A 22,744-nucleotide genomic window follows, 5' to 3' on the forward strand; every position below is an offset into this window, starting at 1 on the left:
CTGAGAAAAAAAAAAAATCCTACTTAACCCTGCATACTGATCTCCTTTCATTGACCTAACCCTGAGTTGCACATAAACCAGCCTAACAAGAGACTTTGCTTTTTATACACAGGAGGAAACCCTTCAGCGGGCACGAGAGGAAGAAGAGAAAAGGAAGGATATCACAAGTCATTTCCAGACCACTCTGACGGATATCCAGGCCCAGATTGAACAGCAGAGTGAGCGAAATATGAAGCTGTGTCAGGAGAATACAGAGCTTGCAGAGAAACTGAAAAGCATCATTGATCAGTATGAGCTTAGAGAGGAGGTGAGAACCACATCAAACAACTTAGGGGCACTATATATAGATCCAAATCTGGGCTGTGAAGGTGGGGGACTTGGTTAATAAGAAAGTTATGGCCAGCCCTCTCAATTGATTAATATTTAGGATTGGATTTCTTTTACTAGCCAAAATAAAAACAGGTGGTATTGCAAAAGACCTGGCTGAAAGCCATATGGGATTTCTTTGAAACTGGAATCATTGCAAAGCAAAGGCAATAAATAGGAAGTAGTAGGCCGTGAGCACAGTTATCCTTGAAAATAGTATTTCTCAGCTTTTTAAAAACACTTTCTACAGAGCTAGGAAATATCTCATAGACTCCCTCTTAAGAATCATCATGTCAACTAAATGAACCATCTGTGTTCTATATGCCCCGCAAACCAATAATAGTATTAATAATATAATAATTATAATATTAATGGTATTATTTATTCAGTGCTGAGTTTATGCCAGGAAAGGTGCTGAGTACTGTACTTTACATACAATATGTCATTTCATTGTTTCAACAATCTTATGCATTAGATAATACCATATCCACATTATATGGGTGGGAAGCAGAGGCTGAGATTAAATCACTTACCCATAGTCACAAAAGCCAAAAGAGTTTTGCTTTTAATATTTTACATTAGGGACACTATGAGGATCTTTTATAATTCTAAAATTATAACTTAATATTTAATATATTTTTAAGACTCCAAAAGCCCTCTCAGGGTTTTTATATATCATAATTTACCCCATCCCACCCAAATTTTAAATGTCTGCCTTAAATGTCACAGAACATAATCAGAGTGGCTCTGTTGGCAACATGCTAAGATTTTATCAAGAGAAAAACTGAGCCAATAGCACACAGAAGCAGCAGTTAGGTAAATCAAGACACCCCTCACAGTAAGCCAAAATGCCATGGTATCATTTTATCTTGTCACCAAGATCAATCCTACTCCAGAGTGGAAGTTCAGGCAAAAGCAAAAGGGAAGAAGTTTAAAAAAAAAAAATGTCCATACTCTTCAGAGAGAGACCAGATAAGAATGGCCTGGTAGACCAGTTGTACATTCTTGAGATTGGTTCTAGATAAGCCCCAAGGCTAGAATCCCATAGGTCCTCTTGCCGATGGGGCCACCTAAGGACCAAGGAATTCTCTACGCTGAAGTAGAATTCAAAGCTTCTCTTCACTAAGCTAGTTGAAAGGTCAAAAGATGTAGAGGAGGCAGGAGCACATTTGCATATCAATTCATCAGTGACCCTTGGCCTTTGTCTTGCCCACCAGAGCTACAGAGTTGAAGTAGGGGGGGTTCCCCCCTGAGTCCCAGACCCTGGGCCACAGGTTGGTCCCCCAGAGCTGCCTCACAACCCTTGAGACAAGAATGTGGAAGAGAATTTCACTATGATAAATAGTATGAATATGATTAAAAGCAGTTTTAGACTCATAGAAATCGCCAAAATACTGAGTGATGGTGCTGTAGCCATTGCAATATACATCAGTCTGCCATCCAGCATAATAAGTAGCATCATATCTGGTAGTTGCTAAGTTTAGACCACAAAGTTGGGAGCTTCTGGAGCTAACATTACTGAACTCTGGCACCTCTACCTTTTGCAGCCACTACTTTGTATAGTGCCAAATGCAGGCGACTTCACCAATTTATGACTTTTATACAAAGTCGTAAGTGATGCCAGTGCATTTATTCTCCCCGCTGCCCTTCTCTTTAAATCTCAAAACCTGGAGAACATGTGTGTTGATATTACTTTTTTATCTTACATTTCTCAGCACCAATAATAAGTCAAGCTTGATATGTGCCATTTCTTTTCCCTTAGCATCTGGACAAAATATTTAAACACAGAGAACTGCAACAGAAGCTGGTAGATGCAAAACTGGAACAGGCCCAAGAAATGATGAAGGAAGCCGAGGAGCAACACAAACGCGAGAAGGAATATGTACTTATCAGTGTGCTTGTCTGGTCTGCCTGGGGCTCAGAGAACCTCCGAGAAAGTTGCTTTTGATCAGAATCACAGAACACTAAACTGATGGAGGGATCCTGAGCTTCCCTAGAGAACCACATTGGCCAGCCCATAGAAGGCACTATACCTACATGGTTTTTGACATAAAATAGTCACACATCCATTCAACAGACCTTTTTCAAACACCTGTCTTATGCTAAGCAGCATCCTAGGTGCTGGGGGATAGCAGTGAGCAAGACCAAGAAGGCCATGTCCCAGCACAGAGACTAGAATCTAACTAAGAAAAGACAGACAATAAGCAAGCAAACAAAGAAGGAAAATTTCAGATAATAATCAGTGCTATTAGGGAAATAAGGAGGAACTGAAACGGGGCAGAAGGAGGGGGCTACTGTAGATGGGGTGACCAGGGGCCAAATTGCATAGCTTTGTAGGCTTGGAAAGTAGTTTGGATTTTATCCTAAAGATACTGAGAAAGTCCTGGTAGTTTTAGCTAAGGAAGTGACATGATCTGCCTGGCATCTGTAACAGATGAATTTGGCTCCTGGGTGGAAAATGAACTGAAGAGGGACAAGGAGGCTACTGCAGCAGTCTGGGGGAGGCATGATGGTGGCTTGGGTTGGGGATGTGGCAGTGGACCAGGGGAGCTGGACATGGATAGAAGTTACCTTTTCAGGCAAAACCAACAGTCAGTGCTCTGAACTTAAGATGGTGACAGTGAGGAAAGGGAAGAGTCAGAGATGATTTCTGAGTTTGGGTTTTAAGAAACTGAGTGGTGGCTCTTAATGACATCTCATTAACCCCAAACATTCCAAAACAGCTGTAGGGCCATTCTCCGTATGCGAGAACTGAGGCTTATAGAAGACCTGTGACTTGTTTAAGGTCCCCACATGGCTTAGTGACCAAGATGTGTTGGCTCCACTACCAACACATCACATCTCCAGTGTGTCTGTCTCCAAAGCCTAAGCTCTGTGATTGTACATCACACTCAGAGGTGGGTTTCAGAGGCATGAGTCAAAGTGTGTGTCTGTTGCTGGGGAGAGACTTAAAACTCAATCAGTGGACCAATCATTCAAATTTGGCCATTTAACAATTGATCATGAACTCTGCAATTACCTAAAATCAGACTAGAATCATTTCAATTTGTTAGAATAGTAATTTAATCATAACTTCGGTTTCCAAACATGACAACAAAAGGACAAATTTTGGAGAACATAACCTGATGGACATTGGATAATCTCAAATAAGAAGTCCATGGGCTCTTAATAAAAAAGATTAAGTTGGGGCGCCTGGGTGGCTCAGTCAGCCAAGTGTCTGCTTTCCATTCAGGGAATGATCCCAGGGTCCTGGGATCGAGTCCCGCATCAGACTCCCTGCTCAGCAGAGAGTCTGCTTCTCCCTCTCCCTCTGTGATCTCTCTTGCTCTCACTCTCACTCAAATAAATAAATAAAATATTTTTAAAAAGAAAAGATTAAGTTGTTAAATCCATCTACAACCTAGCTCTCAAAATAAGAAATAAAGCATTTAATTATTATTCAGAATCCAAGAAAACGGATACTCCACCGTTGGCACAATTATCCTCTTAAGCAAACTATGCTCCCTTCAGGATAGCAGTACCTTTGATATATAACATCAGACATGACAGAATAACTAGGCAGAGCTTCATTTGAAAGAGACGAGGGGCAGTTTTGAGGTGACCCAGCCTTAGCAAGAAACTAGTGTGCTGCCCTATTTTCCTACCCTCGTTTAGCAAAGCAGCAGATTTGAGTCAGAGCCCAAAAAAGTAGCCCCCTCAGTCCTTCAAAGCCGGCCACCTACCCAGGTTCCAGCTGTGATGCTTCTTATTGAAAGTGGTGAAATATCAAGTCAGAGCTGGAGGGTTCCCTCATCCCAAGCAGAACAGACAGCCACCTTCCTCCCACTTGGTCAGGGAACCACCCATCACCACTGGGCTCCTCAGCCTGCTCAGTGGAGCAGGGGCTCAGATGGCCAGAGGGGAGCCCACAGGTCTTGTACTCCACAGCTGCCTCAGCCCTCCATGGGATGGGTTGACTGCACTCCTGTAACAATGAACCTTCACTGCTCGCTGGGAGGCATAGAGGAACAGACATAACCCACTTTACAAATAGAGAGGTTGAGCCACGAGAAAAAGATAAACTTGAATACGAAAAAAGATGCCTCCAAGTTTTTTTAAATGATGACTTTATTGTCTTTTGTTCTGATTACAAAAAGGGGACATTTTTAAAAACAGGAGCAAAGAAAAAGAAAATATAAATCAGCCTATCTTGAAGATAGGCTGATTACTTCTTAAGCTGATGGCCACCTAATTGACTAGCCAGATTAATCCATGATGTCCACCATTCTCTCTGAAAACACACTAAAGATGCCCACAGCCTGTTAAATCCTGTGGCTAGACAGCCACTCGAGTGTCTATACATGGTTTCCCAAGTTAAGTAAGATGGCACTGACCAAGAATCAGCTTTGCTTTTGTATTATGAAAACCACCAGAATGACACAGAAACTGATGAAATGTAAGTGTGAAAAGAAAGAGCTGTTTCTATGAAAACTATGCTTAATGCTTTGAAAGACTAAATGTAGGCAAACAGCATAAACCAATTGTCAAGTTAGATGGGAGTAGCTGTAAAAGACTGGGAGAAAGCTCTACAACTCCAGAGAATTATCCAATCAAGCTTCTTCGCAAATATCTTTAGGTCTGCAGGTTCTAGTACTATTATTTAAAAAAGTTAAAAAAAAGGATTATAAATCTTACATGGCACATTATGGACATAATTTTTATAAAAACAGAACAAAATAACAAAAAGCTCCTCTGAATTCCAATCAGAAGACCCATGCCCAAAACAAAGATCACAGCCCTCTATCAAAGCCAATAAATAAACATGCATCTTAAATTAAAATAACATTTTACTATTTTTATAAAGATTTTATTTATTTATTTATTTATTTATTTATTTGTTTATTTATTTATTGGGGAGAGAGAGCACAAGCAGAGGGAGGGGCAGAGGGAGAAAGAGGAAGCAGACTCCCTGATGAGTGCAGAGCCCAACTCAGGGCTCCATCTCACAACCCTGAGATCATGATCTGAGCCAAAATCAAAAGTCGGGTACTTAACTGACTGAGCCACCCAGGTGCCCCAAAAATAACATGTCTTACATATGGGTGTGTGATTTTTATGCCTAGAAACAACGTTTTCAATTTAACCTATCAGCTCTCAGTTCTGACTGTCTTTGATATGAGGGCCTTAGTTGTATTTGTAAAGCTGCCTCATGGAAGATGGATAAGACTTATTGTGTAAATCTTCTATAAGATTTGGAATAATAGGTCAAATTTCTAACCCAGTGTTTCTCAAAATGTAATCCATGGAACACCAACATCCAAGCTGTCTTGGGGATTTGCTCTCACTATAGACTTTAATCACACTCTGTACTTCCTAGTTTACATTCTTTGAGAGGGATCTGCATTTTAACATGCTCCCTAGCAGATTCTGATGCATGCGATGGTGGAGAACCGTGGTCTAGGAGAATAACTTTGAGTTACTCTAAAGGAACAGCTGCTCACAACAATGATCCAGGTGGGGGTGTTCTGGAGATGTTCAAGCAGATGCTGAATGATGGTTGAGCAGGACTGGTAGAAAAGGTTCCAGAGTTTGGTGGGAGATTAAATTTTATGTGATTCATGCTTGAGTTGCAGATTATTTTTTCTCTTTTTTATCGATTAGAACCACAAACTTTTAGTGGCGAATCCAACTGTTCAGCTGTTTTCTTAGCTTTCCTAGATACTTTGCGAAGTTCCCAAAAAATTACTTAAGAGGGTTAGTTAGCAAGTCATTAAGTCTTACACACAAATTATTGCCACATGGTGATGTAAAGGGCAATTTGACAGTCTTTCCATGCATTCTCTCTCCTCACAGTTGCTGAACCAGGCAGCAGAGTGGAAACTTCAGGCCAAAGTGCTGAAGGAACAAGAGACAGTCCTGCAGGCTCAGGTGAAGTTGGGGCGGGGGGCAACAATGCATGGGGTGTGCTCTCCTTGCTGCTTCCACCATCTAGAATATCCTTGCTTGTCTGATATTATTTATGACATAAGGAAATTACAAAACTAAAGCCAGTGCCAAAGTTTTCATGCTGTCAGAGGGTCAGCCTTGTCGGTGGTTAATGACTAGAAACAGCGGACAAGAAGGGAACAATTTTGATTTGGCTTTGTGATGTCATGTGTGTGTTCTGAGGAGACCGCAAGAATCCATATTTCAGACTCAGGAATAAAGGCTCAGGCAACAGATGACTGTATCCATCTTTCCCGTGCCCTTGGGGCTCTGCTCCTTCCGGCAACCGTTCCCTGTGGTGTTCCGGATGAGCATCCCAGGGCTGAGCTGAAGAGGGGCACTAGCTCCCATGCTGGGAGTCCCAGTGCTACAGGGACTGTAAGTCACAGAGAGCAAATAAACTCACAGAAGGTGAGGAAATCACAAGCCTTCCAAGCTGGGCAGCGGTAATTTCAGATTTGGGTAATTCACTTGTAAATGTTTATGTGCGGACTGCTATATGTTTATTCAGAAAAAAAAAACAAAACCAAAAAACTTGTTCACTACATGAATGAACAAGTTCAATGAATACTTGTTCATTCTTAAAGAGACAGATAAGAAAAATAAGAAACTTAAAATCACAAATCATTATCACTGCAGACAAAAATACAGATAACATTTCCATATCTAAACTTCCTAAAGCAGACTTTTCCAATGTGTGAACCAAATGCAGTGATAATTGTTTTCCCTCAGTAATATAAGATAACCTATCGAAATCATTTTTAAATACTCATTACATAGGAGTTTGAAGCATAATGTTTCTTACTGTTAATAAAACTAAAGGATCCAGAGTTAAAAGATTAAACTCTAGAGTTACAACTCAAGATCATCCTCTAGGTCATCACAGAGCCACCACATCATGGTTGTGAGGTAGGTGGTAGGCAGTGGTCGCTCTCTAACCAGAGGCGGGCGGGAGGAGAGGAGGTGTGACCTCACAGTCTTGGAGACAGTCCAGAGAATCAGGACAGGGCTGCTGGCCCCATCTCTGCCCCATTCGCAGCACAGAGCCTTGAGGGATACAATAGACAATATTTGAAGCTATTCATTGTTCACATCATTTGTGACAAGCAATGTCTACTCCTCTATACTAAGTGGTGATAATGAACTTGAGAAGGGTATATTAATACCTTAGACTCTGGGCTAGAGAGTCATGTCTTCAGCTGGCATCAGAATCTAGGCCTTTAAAGACCTGTGGAATAAAACATAAAGGTGTGATCCAATATCCCACCAATACCCCCTTAAATTCGAAAAAGCATCTACCAGGAATTTTAGACTTGCCCATGTTCCTCGTTCATCCCTCAATACTGGACTGAGTCCAGAGACCAAGGTCAGAGTCCTGGCTCTTCTGCTCAGAATTTGTCTGACCCTGTGCAATCCATCTGAACCTCCCTACACCTAAATATCTTTGTCTGTAAAATGCATCAGTGATCCCGAGCTGGAGTTCTCTGACCTCTGGGAGGCTCATCACTTTTCAGTATTTCCAAAACATAACAGCATACAAGGCAGCAGCTACGATCTAAAATATAGTTGCTTTTGACATTATATCAGTTCTCCCTCAGCAGCTATGCATGGCAAATTATTTACATGTTTGGTTAAATTTATAAAAGGAAAATGAGTTAGTGAATATGTAATATGTGCAGTTTGTTTTCAAGTTATGCATGCAAAGCACTTAGCTCCATGCCTGGCCCATAAGAAGCATAATTAATTCAACCAATATTTATTGAGCACCCACTCAGTGCTAGGCAAGGTTCTAGGTGTAGGAGATACACTAATCAATAAGAGAATCAAAAATCCCTACCCAATTAAATTCACAATCTAGTGATAATAATATTAATAAAAATGCTAACAATTAGTGTGTGAGCTAATACAACTATTATTTCATAGGTGAGGATCTACATAGGGATGTATGAGACAAAAGGAGTCTTTAGTTGCAAAAAAGTTGAAGAACCGCTGGAACAGATGATCTCCAGACCCTGTCCAGCTCTGTTCTTGAATGCAGAGAACGTCCAGAGTTGAAGCCATGTGGCCCGAAGCTGGGTTAACCTAGCCTTCTCCTCTACTGCTTTGTTTTCCATCATGTGGGGCTCTCTGCAAGGACCGTCCCTTGTCTGTCTCTTGTCTTCAAGGCACTTTTCAAAACTCCAGTAATAACCTAATCTTCAAGAAGAATATAGAGGCCCCCAAACCCTATGTGTAATCATGTTTAAAGCTCCTCTTCAAAAGTAGCAACATTATATTTTTAAAACTTTTAAACCTGGAGAAACAAAATCTACCACAGGTCAGTGGGCTTAGCCCTTGAACACTTCCTTTGATTTTACAGTTTGTTTGAAGGAGTGGAGTGGTAGGAGACAGAGGTCTTAAGTCCCCGTTTCTACAGTCTGAGCAAGGGAAATAACAAGGACAGATTGTGTTTTACTAGACGAAGTCACTTTCAGCCGTAGGACAACAGCTTGCCAGTGTGCGGCATGGTTTTCACTTAGGGAAGAGATGTCTGGCTCTCAATTATACAAACCAAGGCAACAGAGTAAATGTCAGACATGATCAATGGGATACAATTGTCACTACAAATAGAGTGTTCATTGGATCGATACGGATGAAGATGGTAGATGTGGAAAGTCAGCAGTACAAACAACCCAGCCACGCGGCCACAAAGATACGGCCCGAGGGGAAAGATCATGGAGTAAATTGTTAAAGACAGCAATCATAGCCTTTAAACCCAGAAGTCCTCACCTTCTGTGGAGAGGATGAGAGGAGATTACTCTGCGACTACTACTATAATTGGACTTGTTCCCAAACCAAATCTCACAAGTTTGCTAAGACAGTTCCTGGACACGCTTCTGTTTCCTAAATGCTATGAAAGTTTGTAATTAAAATTCAGTGCTCCATTAAAAGAACGTATGTGTCGCTCACCCACTTAAAACTGAAAATGTTGGGGCAATTGTTGCTATTACTGACCCTAAGAATAGTTTGTTTCTATTTCTGCCTCTGGCAGGAGTACTGTGGATGACCTCTGGATATCCCTTCCATGGTTCTCTGAAATACCAAAACAAGAGCAGGAATATGACACATGAAACCAAACATGCACCATGTCAGCGTAATAGTGAGAGGGGAGGTACTACCCAGCAAACTGGCATAAAGTAAACAGGCAGTGCCCATTTTTAGTTAGTGTAGGTAAAGAGTGTTAGAGTTGGTTACCTGAGGAAAGTGTAATCCACACAGATTTTGCCACCTACAACAAAGAGGTCAAATAGGAAGAAAAGCTGAGTATGAAAAACAGTTCTAGAAGGGAAATGGGGACTTAACTGTTTCCTGGGTGTCGAGTTTCAGTTTTGCAAGCTGAAACAGTTCTGGAGATTGATTACACAACCATGTGAACAGAGTTAACAACACTGAACTGTGCACTTAAAATAGTTGAGATGGTAAATCTTACATTACATGTATTTACCCTAATTAAAAAGAAAGAAAAAAAGTTGAGGGAAGAAAAAAAACGGTCACTAGAAAAAGGCCAGGAGAAGTGGTAATGAAATGAGACACCGCTTCCTGGCACTCTGGGTGTGTCTGCCTTCTCCATGCCACAAGAAAACATGAGGAAAGGAAACAAAATCTGCCCAACGTATACACCCAAAAGAGCATTTTGCCCAAAGAAAGGGCAGAAGCTGAGCAAGCTGGGTGCGGTTGCCCCCGCTGATGCTGACAAGGTTGTGCCCGGGAGGTGGATGGCGCATGCGCCCAGTCGGGCTCCTCCTGTGGGCCTCCTGGGGCTCCAGGGCCGCAAGAGCGGGTTTGGGAGGACTTGCTCAGGAGACCGGAGTATCTGTCACCCTCCTGTAACTCTGCAGCAATTACTGAGAAGTGTGGAAAAGACAGGAGAGAAAGTCAGAAAAAGAGGCTTAACAGAGACCTGAGCAGGAATGCAAATGAACGGATTTTGTAATAAAAGGTGAAGAGGATCAGCCCAGAGTAGCTGTTCTTACCCTAGACTGCTAGATCATGTGCAGTATAGGTAGCCAGTCCCAAAGAAGCTTATGCTCAGATTAAGGAGCTTGACCTACTCATGGGCCCTGAAATCAATTCAGTGGATCCCAGCCAGTACTTTGGAAAAAAAAAAAAAGAAAGAAACAGAATTAAATAGAACAGGTCAAGAGTGTGTCGCACATAATGAGTTAATGAGTAAGGATTGTCTTATGCGCTGTGTGTGTGCGTGTGTGCGTCTGTGTGTGTAAAACCCTGGGGTACCCTCCTGGCCATGACTTCCCTGATGCTCCTTTACTCAATCTTCTTTAATCTGTGTGCCAAGGAATCACGAGAAACAAATTTTAGGCCACCAGAGTTGCCCTGTCACATATTCACAAAGCTAAGGTGTGATTTCAAGATGATGGCCAGCCATTGTTTGACTTCTCTTTGGAAAATCTATCCTGTGGAAAGATTTTATGTTATCATTTCGTTGTTCTTGTTTACTGTGGTAAAATCTCTGCTATTCTAAAACATTTGAGAATAAGCCATTCTAGATAAGCAGATTTTCTGGGTTCTGGGGGTTGAGTCCCATACTCTCTCTACCTCTCACCCCCAAGACTGAGAACTCTCCAATCTACTGGTTTCCAGTCAGTAGTTGTTTTTCTGCTTTCAAAATGAGTGTCACAGGTACCACCAGCTAGTCATTCAGTGCCCATTTGAGGAGTTGGAGCTGCTCCAGGCATTCAACAGTACCAAATACTCATTTGAAAATGCAGGCTTGGGGCACCTGGGTGGCTCAGTCGTTAGGCGTCTGCCTTCGGCTCAGGTCATGATCCTGGGGTCCTGGGATCGAGCCCCTCATCGGGCTCCCTGCTCTGCGGGAAGCCTGCTTCTCCCTCTCCCACTCCCCTTGCTTGTGTTCCCTCTCTCACTGTCTCTCTGTCAAATAAATAAATAAAATCTTAAAAAAAGAAAAAAAAGAAAATGCAGGCTTTACTAACGTGTATCATCCATATTAAATCTCCATTCACTCAAAGCATGCTATTCTAAAATCATTTTCAAAAGCAAAATTTTATTATTGCATTCCTGTCACTAGCAACACACTCTCCTTTCCTGCCCTGCTTTATTCCTACCCCAAATGCAACCCTTGGAATAAGGACGTAGATAGAGGTACAAGGTACTACTCCCATGGTGAGCCACACACTTGCCAATGCTAGCCCATATGATGTTTGATATTCTATGCATATTAGAAAAGGCATTTCTTCCTCAAGACTCATTCTTTCCATCTGTAGAAAATTGGTATAATAAACTGGTTTTGATGAAAAGGGACATTTAACTGCTATTGGCTAGAACACTGTATTCAGAAACATACAAAACCAACATGACTAAAATGCAAATGGCGGCTGCTCAGTGGGGCACAGCTGTATAATGGCAGCCACCCATGTCTGGTCCACCTTTCCTACCACTGCTTTTCATTTGTCTACATTCTCACTCCCTTCAAGACCAAGCGCAAGGCTCGCCTTCTCCACAAAAACATGGCTCACATGATCACCTGCCCTGCTCCCTTCCTTCTCTGACTGGCACTATCCTTAATGGAGTTGGCACTTTGTATTCACTGTCCCACAATCAAGTAGTCTTTGAGATTATCTTCCTATCAGGAGCAGAAGTCTCTCAAAAACAGTAGTCACGTGTTAAATGCTTTTGTACATAGAGTCAATGCGTATATTCAGTGCTCAATAATAGTTTGTTGGTAAAAGTTTTGATATAATGAAATGGTGATGACATGTCATTATTTCATTTTTTCCTTAAAGATGTACTTCACTCATACTCACTGACTTAGGTTGTTCTCATAGTAAATAAAATAACTGAACATATTACTAACATTGTATTGAGAATTCCCTCAAGTCATTTTTCTTTTCAGATAATGAACAATGACATGTTGTTTTGTCCTGGAAGCATTCTGAAAGCAGCCCTAAAATAGATCCACTCTTTCCCCTATTTACAGCTTACTCTGTACTCTGGAAGGTTTGAAGAGTTCCAGAACACACTAACAAAAAGCAATGAGGTGTTTGCCACTTTCAAACAGGAAATGGATAAAGTGAGTATTATCCCCCCACAAAATCCTGCATTTTCTGTTTTGACAGGCAATTCTCCTTTGGGTTCATTTTTCTCTCATTAAGATACTTCAGTGCATTTCATGAAGTAATGAAACACTTATACATGCAAATGAGATTTTAGACTGTATTTTTTTTATTGGTAAGTATCTGGTAAATTAATCTCAGGAAGAGTCCAAAAACGCTAGGATACATTTTCACTCTGAGAAAGAATATTTTCCTTTTCTAGTCCATCAAGAGCTAAAAAAAAAGAAAGGAAACGGAAAAAAAAAAAAGACAAGAGCTGGCAATTTAACATTATGTTGTTTATACTAAATTTTTTGAAAAATCTAATTTTTAAAGATTGAAAAAACAACTTTCATACAAATATGCAAGAGGAGAATTTTAGAGTAGAAAAACCATTTCATACAATCCTTCTTAGAAGAGAATATATGTAGTATGTTATAATTGGCAGAGCCTTGAATGAGAAGGAAGCCTGAATTCAAATTCTGGGTGTGTTGTCACTCCTCAAGTAGCACTGGGCAATCCACTTAACTTCCCTCCAATTTTATTTTTCTTATGTATACATTAAGATACCATTTCCCTTGCCTACTTCACAAGATTGTGAAGTTCAAATATAAATTAATGTATTTTTAAAGGGTTTTAAACTTTCTTCTACCCTTTCACAAATATAAGGTGCTAAATATTATTATTGGACATAATGTTTAAATTTTATTCAATCCAATATTTTCCCAAAATAAAATTAGCATCAGAATTGTGTTTCTTAACAGGCACTGGCATTAACCTTTTTTAAGTGCACAAAGAATCCTTTTAAAGCATTTTCTTGGGGTGCCTGGGTGGCACAATCAATTAAGCATCTGCCTTCAGCTCAGGTCATGATCCCAGAGTCCTGGGATCGAGGCCCACGTCAGGCTTCCTGGTCAGCAGGGAGTCTGCTTCTCCCTCTCCCTCTGCTCATACTCTCTCACTCTCTCAAATAAATAAATAAAATTTAAAAATTTTTTTCTTAAAATTATATGATAAATTTCACAATTCAATGAACAAACATAAATAGGCCGACACTTGTTAAAATTACTACTTTCCCACTCCAAGATGAATCTATCTATTTTTCAAAAATCTTTTTTCACTATAGTGTGTTAAGATTAGAATAAATATTAGAGCAGAAAAGTGTTTTTACTTATTTCAAAATTAGTTTTGATACTGGAATAAATATTAGAACAGGAATTTTTAATCTGGAATTTATTTATAGACTTTTAAAGTCAACTTGAGAATTAGCACACACAAAAAAAACTGACGTGCATATTGCATTTTTTTTGAGTGTGGTTCCATAGATTTCATCAAATTCTTAAAGAGGTTGATGACTTTAAAAAGTTTCTAAACCACTAACTTGCTTAAGAAATGATCAAAATTAAAAACCATTCAAAGCTCCCCTAGCTTCTCTATAGAGCCCAGGGGCTGACAGCCTGGGCCCAGCCTCTGGCCTCCAAGCATACACCACCTCAGACAGCATGGCACAGAGCCAGCAAGTGCCCAGGTGTGGTTCATCCAGAGAAACTGCACCCGATTACATGCCTGACCTTCACTTCATCCAAGCAGAGCAGAGATCTAACAAACAGTTTCAGGTTTAAAAAAGATGGGCTGCATTTTATTAACTTCTGTATCCCCTACACCCAGCTCCTTACTGATGACCAGCAGACACCCTGTGTATGTTGCATTAAATGGAATGAAATAACTCTAGTCCCACTCTTCTGCTAATTCACCTGAATATTCTTCCACCTCTCTGAACCTCAGTTTCCCCAGTGATAAAGTGAAGGTGAAAACAGAACCTTCCTTTTGGGACTGTTTCAAGGATGGAATGAATAATGCATGTAATCACATTCTATGAATCCCACCACACTCTACAAATGTGATGACAGAGGGAGCAGAAAGATGGTGGTGGAGTATGAGGACCCTAGACTCACCTCGTCCTACAAACACAACTAGGTAGCTATTAAATCACCCTAAATACCCCAAAAATTGACCTGAAGACTGACAGAATGAACTCTACAACTAAAGCGAGAGAAGAGGCCACATCAAAGAAGGTAGGCAGTGCAGAACCGTGGTTCAGGGGAGAAACAGATTGCAGCTGCTGTGGAGGGGAGGGAGCTGTGGTCGTGGAAAAGGGTGAGAGAGAGAGGAGCACACAGGGAAATGCACAAGGAGAACATTTCCCCAGAGTCATTGGCTTAGAAAATGAGAGGGGCTGAATTTTATGAGTTCTTGCAACCAGTGGGTCTTAAAGCCTGGAGTTTTAAAGGTCAGCAGTCTTGACTGGAGAGAAGCAGGCAAAAATCCCAGGGTAGACAATGTGGAAATGGCGATGTGAAGAGCACCTGGGGCACACGGTGGGGAGATTATTCCCACTTTTCAGAGTGTGTCCCTGAGGAGAGCATTCATGGAAACACCTCTCCAGGAACACAGGAGCTGGCCAGCACCATTTCCCTCCTCTGCCCCTCAGCATAAACGTAGAGCCACCTGCGGGAAGCAGTGCAGCATGGACACCGGCCGCCACAGCACACACTGGAGACCTTCCCTGAAGCACCAGGCTCTGGGCACTACATGACCTCCTCTTTATAAGGCCATTACCTTCAGGAGCAGGAGACATAACTGGCCTTTCTAATGCAGAGAAGAAGACAGAGACTTAGACAAAATGTGAAGATAGAGAAATTGATCCAAAATGAAAGAATAAGATGAGACCACAGCCAGAGACCCAAGCGAAACAGATATAAGTAACATGCCTGATGGGGAACTTAAAGCAACAGTCATAAGAATACTCACTGGCCTTGAGAAAAGAATAGAAAACATCAGTGAGACCCTTACCACAGAGATGAAAGAGTTTGAAAAGAATCAATCAGAGATGAAGAATGCAATAAATGAGATTGGAAACAGGCTTGTTGCAATGAACAGCAGGCTGGGAGAAGCAGAGGAACAAATTAGTGACCTGGAAGACAAAGTCATGGAAAGTAAAGAAGCTGAACAAAAGAGAGAAAGAAGAATTATGCAACATGAGAATCAACTCAGGGAACTCAGTGACTCCATCAAATGTAATAACATTTGTATTGTAGGAGTCCCAGCAGAAGAAGAGAGAGAAAGGGGAACAGAAAATTTATCTGAGGAAATAATAGCTGAAAACTTCCCTAATCTGAAAATTTCCCTAAGGAAACAGATACCCAGATCCAAGAGACACAGAGAACTCCCATCAAAATCAACAAGAGCAGGCCAACACCAAAACATACTGTAATTATGTTTGCAAAATATAGTGATCAAGACAAAGTCCTTAACTTACAAGGGAAAATCCATAAGGCTAGCTGGAGAGTTCTCAACAGAAACTTGGCAAGACAGAAGACAGTGGCATGATACATTCAAAGTGCTGAATGGGAACAGAAATCTGTTGCATTTTTATACACCAATAATGAAGAAGCAGAAGGAGAAATTAAGAAAACAATCCCATTTACAAGCACCAAAAACTATACGATACCTAGAAATAAACCTAACCAAAGAGGTAAAAGACCTGTACTCCGAAACTATAAAACACTGATGAAAAAAATTGAAGATGACAGGGGCACCTGGGTGGCTCAGTCGGTTAAGCCTCTGCCTTTGGCTCAGGTCATGATCCCAGAGTCCTGAGATCGAGCCCCACATCAGGCTCCCTGCTCAACGGGGAGTCTGCTTCTTCCTCTCCCTCTGCTGCTCCCCCTGCTTGTGCTCTCTTCGGTGCTCTCTCCTCTCTCTCTCTCTCAAATAAATAAATAAATTCTTAAAAAAAAAAAAAAAGAAATTGAAGATGACACAAGAAATGGAAAGACATTCCATGCTCACGGATCAGAAGAACAAATATTGTTAAAATGTCTATACTACCCAAAGCAAACCTACACATTTAAAGCAATCCTTAACAAAATACCAACAGCATTTTTCACAGAGCTAGAACAAACAATCCTAAAATTTATATGGAACCACAGAAGACCTCAGATAGTCAAAGCAATCTTGAAAAAGAAACACAAAGCTGGAGGAATCACAATTCCAGAGTTCAAGTCATATTACAAAGCTGTCGTAATGAAAACAATATGGTACTGGCACAAAAACAGACACATAGATCAACAGAACAGAACAGAAAACCCAAAAATAAACATACAATTATACGGTCAATTAATCTTCGACAAAGCAGGAAAGAATATCCAATGGGAAAAAGAATGTCTCTTCAATAAATGGTGCTGGGAAAACCGGACAGCAACATACAAAAGAATGAAACTAGACCACTTTCTTACACCATACACAAAAATAAATTCAAAATGGATTAAAGACCTAAATGTGAGACCTGAAACCATAACAATCCTAGGAGAGAACACAGGCAGTAACTTTTTTGACACTGGCTGTAGCAGCTTCATACATATGTTTCCTGAGCCAAGGATAACAAAAGCAAAAATAAACTATTGGGACTACATCAAAATAAAAAGCTTCTGCACAGTGAAGGAAACAACCAACAAAACTAAAAGATAACCTATGGAATGGGAAAAGATATTTGCAAATGACATATCTGATAAAGGGTTCATATCCAAAATATATAAAGAACTTTTAAAACTCAATACCCCAAAAATGAATAATCCAATTAAAAAATAGGCAGATGACATAAACGACATTTTTGCAAAGAAGACATGCAAATGGCCAACAGATACATGAAAACGTGCTCAATATCACTCATCATTAAGGAAATACAAATCAAAACTACAAGGAGGTATTATCACACTAGTCAGCATGGCTAAAATTAACAACTCAAGAAACAACAGATGTTGGCAAGGATATGGAGAAAGGGGAACCCTCCACACTACTGGTGGGAATGCAAACTGGTGCAGCCTCTGTGGAAAACAGTATGGAGTTTCCTCAAAAAGTTAAAAATAGAACTACCCTACAATCCAGCAATTGCACTACTAGGTATTTACCCAAAGAATAGAAACATACTAATTCAAAGGGATACATGCACCCTAATGTTTATAGCAGCATTATCTACAATAGCCAAATTATGGAAACAGCCAAATGTCCATTGACTGATGAATGTATATAGAAGATGTGGTATATTTATATATACAATGGAATATTACTCAGCCATAAAAAAGAATGAAATCCTGCCATTTGCAACAACATGGATGGAACTAAAGAGTATTATGCTAAGTGAAATAAGTCAGTCACAGACATGTGATTTCACACACACGTGGAATGTAAGAAACAAAACAAATGAGCAAAGGGAAAAAGAGAGAGAGAAAGGCAAACCATGAAATAGACTCTTAACTAGAGAGAGCAAACTGATGGTTACCAGAGGAGAGATGCGTGGGGCGATGGCTGAAATAGGTGATGGGGATGAAGTAGGGCATTTGCTGTCAGGAGCACCGGGTGTTGTAGGCAAGTGTTGACTCACTATATCCTACAGCTGAAACTAACATTACACTGTATGATAACTTACTAGTATTTAAATAAGAACTTTTTTAAAAATGTAAAGACTGAGAAAATAGAAAGCTGCTTTTGTGTAACTACTTATCAGGTGTGCCCAGATAGTATCAACATTTTAATGGCTAAAGAGCCCATCCAGCTTCCTCACTGATAGTCTCCTATTCAATAATGTAAAAAATCTAAATTTCAAGCTTATTCTTGTGACTAAATAAAGCTACTTTTACTTTAAACTAAAGAAAATGCAGTGACAAAACAGGGTGGACCTAAGGAGCTTCCTTCTTCCCGAATTGGCTCTGGTGCAAATAAGTTTGCTCGCCACTGACTTAGATGATTCAGAAATAAATATGACTCTCCCACTCAATCTTCATTCCTCGACATCAGACCTGTTTGCTTCAACAGCTAGTAACAAAAGGACTTTTCTTGGCATCACATATGGAACTAATAGCTTTTTTGACATATTAAGTCTTCAGAATTAACATTAAAATACTCAACTTTTTGTAGACAACTAAGAAAATGAAGAAGTTAGAGAAGGACACAGCCACGTGGAAAGCCCGGTTTGAGAACTGTAACAAAGCTCTGCTGGACATGATTGAAGAGGTAAGAAGACTTCCCCCCAGCTTATTTTCCCCCATCTAGTCCAAATAGTTGTACTCAGAAGATAATTATTACCTAATAGTACAAATTATTATCTTTGAAAAAGAGCTGATTTTTTTATCTGAGACGTGACATATGAAATTATAATAAAAATAGAGCAAAAAAATAGAATTGGGTCCAGACTCACAAAGAGCTTTGTGACCCTAAATCACATGCCTACTTGCCGGGTCCAAAGCTGTCCTCAAATCAGCTCCATGCCTGCTCGACTGCATTCCTTAAAGACAGGACAAGCGTCTTACTTGTCTTTGAATTTCCCCAGTGCTTGGCACAGAGCAGGTGCAGAATATATTAGTGAGTTGATTTGAACATATGAGAGAAGACACCAGCCCGAGCACCCAGGGTATGTACTACTTTATAGACAGATATGGGGATGTATTGTTTAATTCTTCCAACAGGCATTTAATTACGGTAGTATGTCAGGCTCTGTAGATGTTGACCCAAAGATACGTGGCCCTGAATCTGAAAGGCAGATTTTACAGGCAAAGGTCTCTCCATGTGAACAAGCAAAAAAAAAAGAAAAAAAGAAGTCTTAAAGGGTACAAAGTAGCACAAAGGTGGAGGCAAGGAGTAAGATGATTAGGAACGATTTCACGCACAAACACACCAACATTTCTACAGAAAAGGAGGAGAATGGAATAGGTTGAGCAAGCAGCATCATGAATTAGTGTGTGGGAGTTTCTGTCATTATAATTACTGTTCTAACAATTCATCCCAAATTGCAACCAATTCCAAAGAGGTGAGCTTATTATTCACCAACATAAATCAAACAGTTGCTGGATTCCCATCCAGCAGTTTATCTATAGACTAGATGAGCCACTGCTGACAGCCAGGTCCCCCTCCATCTCATTCATTGTGCTACTGGAAGACGTCTAAGTCCTGGAAGCAGAAAATGCATCTAACTTAAGATGTTGGAGGCCTTGGGCTGAAGCAGAGAGAAGTTTTGCCGTCTTTCTCTCCCAAAGAAAAGGATACCAGATTAAAGTTCTACCAGAGTCTCACACACTAATGGAGAAACTGCAGTGATGCCCCTGGCCAGGTGTCTGTTCAGCCACCTCTCTGAGATCAGGCCCCAGAGGCAGGTAGACAGATTCCTGGACAAATGGTTTTGCTTGTCTCCAGACAGCATCCTGGCAATTTTGCTTTGTTGTTTTATGCTTTTTTGCTTTTTTATTGTTTTCAAATCACAGAAAGCACTGAGAGCTAAAGAGTATGAGTGCTTCGTCATGAAAATCGGGAGGCTGGAGAACCTCTGTCGAGCTTTACAAGAAGAGAGAAATGAACTCTACACGAAAATTAGAGAGGCAAAAATGCCTCAAAAGGATGACCGAAGTCAGCACACCTCCGACGAGGAGCCCGAGTCCGCTGTGTCTGAGCGGGTGGGGGTTGATGCGGAGGAAGCCGAGAGTGTTCACAATGCTGTGAAAAATCTGGCCACAGCCTTCATGGCCATTCATCAGCCAGAGTCGACCCCTGACCAGGCCAAAGAAATCCAACCAGAATTCGGCAGTCCTCAAGGGGATGGTGACTCGGCCCTCCAGGAGCCGGCACAACCCCCTCTGCGCCCTTTGTGCCATTCAGAGAGTTCCCTGCCTCCCCCAACTCCTCAGGCGGAAGCCGAAAGAGGCTATGAGGCGGAACTGCCCCCCAGGCCGGGGAATCCCCGCCTGGGGTCGGGAGCAGAGGCCCAAGACCGGGGTCCCCTTGCAGCCGTCCAGGCTGATCAGCCGCCCCACAAGCCAGAGGCAGAAGCTTCTAGTCAGGCCCGGCAGTCCCCCGCCGAGGCTTCCCTACCCGCGATGGAGGCAAACGGTCCTGCTCCACCACCCACGGCAGCTGAGCAGATGCCAGCTGGGGTGCTTGGATGTGGGCCCAGCAGGCCGCCGCCCCCACCCCCACCGGACACAACAGCAGGGGGGCTGCCAGCAGGGGCCTCAGAGGGGCCCCAGCTGCCCCAAGTGGCCGACACCAACCTAGAAGGAGTAGACTAAGCCTCATGGTGCCTTCCGAAGCTCTTCTTCCTGACGTTACATCTCCCATCATAACAGCTTGTCTTCTGAAAAGGCACTAAGGGCTAAGGATGTCTAAGGGAAGAGACTTGATTAGAATCAAGACATTTTCAAATCTTACACAGAACACATTCAGCCTGTGCTATTTGTTCTCAATTTATCACTGATTTGGAGGTTTTCTATTTAACGCAGGTTGATGGTATAATTTTCCCAAATGGCAACAGAACATACAAATAGAAAATTCATATTAGTTTTCCATTGAGATGGTATTTATTTCAACTTCTTAATCAACAGTAAGATTTGGAGTTTCAAGACTTCCACTACAATTTAGAAATACAGAAAATGTGATGTTTCATTTTATTTCCCTATATAGTTTTAATAAGTTCCAAAGTAAGTAATGGATGTCCAGGTTCCATTTAAGCATTATATACATAATATATGCATACATGTGGGTGTGCGTGTGTATATATATACATATATGTATATATGTCTGAATATATACATATGTGTGTGAATATATACATATGTGTTTATGCACCTATATATACATGTGTATACTTTATATATATGTATACATATATGTGTGTGTATATATATATAAAATACATACACCTCATTCCTTTTTGGAGTTGTCTCATGCAAAATATTTAGATGGTAATAAAAAAACATCTCTTACTTGCTTGGGATGAGAGTAGATTAATGCTCTATGAATCAGAAGTAGGTTCAGAACGCAAGTATTTAGGCCATGTAATGTTGGGTAAAAACAAGTAACTGAATGGTAGATCAATAAATCCAACCTGTTGATCAAATGACTGAAAAGCAGTTGGGCTGATTGCGAGTGTGCAGAACACACAGACACGCAGGTGCCGCAAGAGGTCGTAAACAGAAAAGGGGAACAGTCGCAGCTCTAGACTGCTCGCCTCCTCCAGCTGCCGCTCGGACACAACTCAGAGCACTGCTTTGCTACCCTGCATGGTGAGGCAGGCACTCCGTGGCTACCTGCACGGAAAGTGCTGGAAGTGGGAAGCAAGCCAGGGCATGGAGGGATTGAGGGTCCCCAGAGACGAGGCAATGCTCTTACCCCCTGCCCCCTGTGCTACGGGAGTCTTAAGAAAGAATATTTACCTGGCCCTGCCAAGTTCCCAGTTCCCTCACTGTCATCTACTGCTCTCTCTCCAGAGGGGCTCCCACCACTTCTTGCTGTCACGGCTTTAATCTATATTCTCAAAGCACCTGCACCTTTTTTCGAAACCCCCACCCCGGACTTCGCAGAAAATTATACCCGGCCTTCATCTCAATTACTGCTAACTAAAAGCTATTATTCTTCTAAAACAGAAGTCCACACAGGGTCTCAATATGAGTAATGAGGCATACAAACCAACACGTTATCTGCTTTGTGGAATTCTCTACCAAGAATAAATGGGGCCCTACTCTAAAGGTTTTGAAAAATAGGTGAGGACTCAGAAGAAGGCAAAAGCTAGAGATACCTGGGGTTGTCTACATGAGTATTACATTACCATTGCTGGACAAGAACCTCTAACACCGCTGAGAGCATAAATCACTCGACCTAGGGTAGAAGGAGGCTGGAACAAAGAAACAGGAAGCAAGGGAGGACAGGAGGGCAAAGGAAAGAGGAAGGGGGAGAGGAGGGAGAAAAGGAAAAAAGGTATAACCCAGCCCTACCTTAAAAGTTGAATTCAAGTAGAAAAATGGATGAAAGCAAGATTCTCTACTGTTCATCCAGAAAACCGTTCTTTAGTGTGACGTGTGGCTTTCTGCCAAGGAGCACAAAGTGCTTGTAGGCAGCAACCATATGCTCCAAGAATTGTAAACTGCATAAAATTTGTTTGAAGTAGACAGTGAGGGTAATAACGAAATGCTAATCAGGAAAAAAGCATATCACTATTTGAGAACCCACGTATTTTTATTTATTTTTTTTCCATGGATCTTTAAAGGCTCGAAATACTATAACCACAAATGATCCAGCCAAATTCAACATTACTGGAAATCTTCGAGATTTAAACATTAATTTAATTCACAGCCAAGTACTCACCACAACAATCCAGGAGGGTCTCCTTGCCCACTATTTACAGAAGCTAAACTTCCAAGAATGGAGTAAGATTAGATAATCATAGTAAAGTCTCAGTCTGAATGTTTCGCAAGACA

At 41.2% G+C, this 22,744-nt stretch overlaps 1 protein-coding gene across 1 annotated transcript in view; it reads left to right on the forward strand.

Moving 5' to 3' along the window:
* TXLNB (taxilin beta) overlaps positions 1-20,560 on the forward strand; it is a 41,054-nt gene extending 20,494 nt beyond the window's left edge. The window contains exons 4-9 of the mRNA XM_021693457.1: positions 113-307; positions 2,129-2,248; positions 6,199-6,273; positions 12,329-12,421; positions 18,420-18,515; positions 19,760-20,560. Coding sequence (XP_021549132.1) covers positions 113-307; positions 2,129-2,248; positions 6,199-6,273; positions 12,329-12,421; positions 18,420-18,515; positions 19,760-20,560 — 1,380 coding nt within the window. The remainder of the gene's footprint in view (positions 1-112; positions 308-2,128; positions 2,249-6,198; positions 6,274-12,328; positions 12,422-18,419; positions 18,516-19,759) is intronic.
* Positions 20,561-22,744: the final 2,184 nt, after the last annotated feature.

Source organism: Neomonachus schauinslandi, chromosome 8, assembly GCF_002201575.2.
Source record: "Neomonachus schauinslandi chromosome 8, ASM220157v2, whole genome shotgun sequence".
In the NCBI taxonomy this organism is placed as follows: Eukaryota; Metazoa; Chordata; class Mammalia; order Carnivora; family Phocidae; genus Neomonachus; species Neomonachus schauinslandi.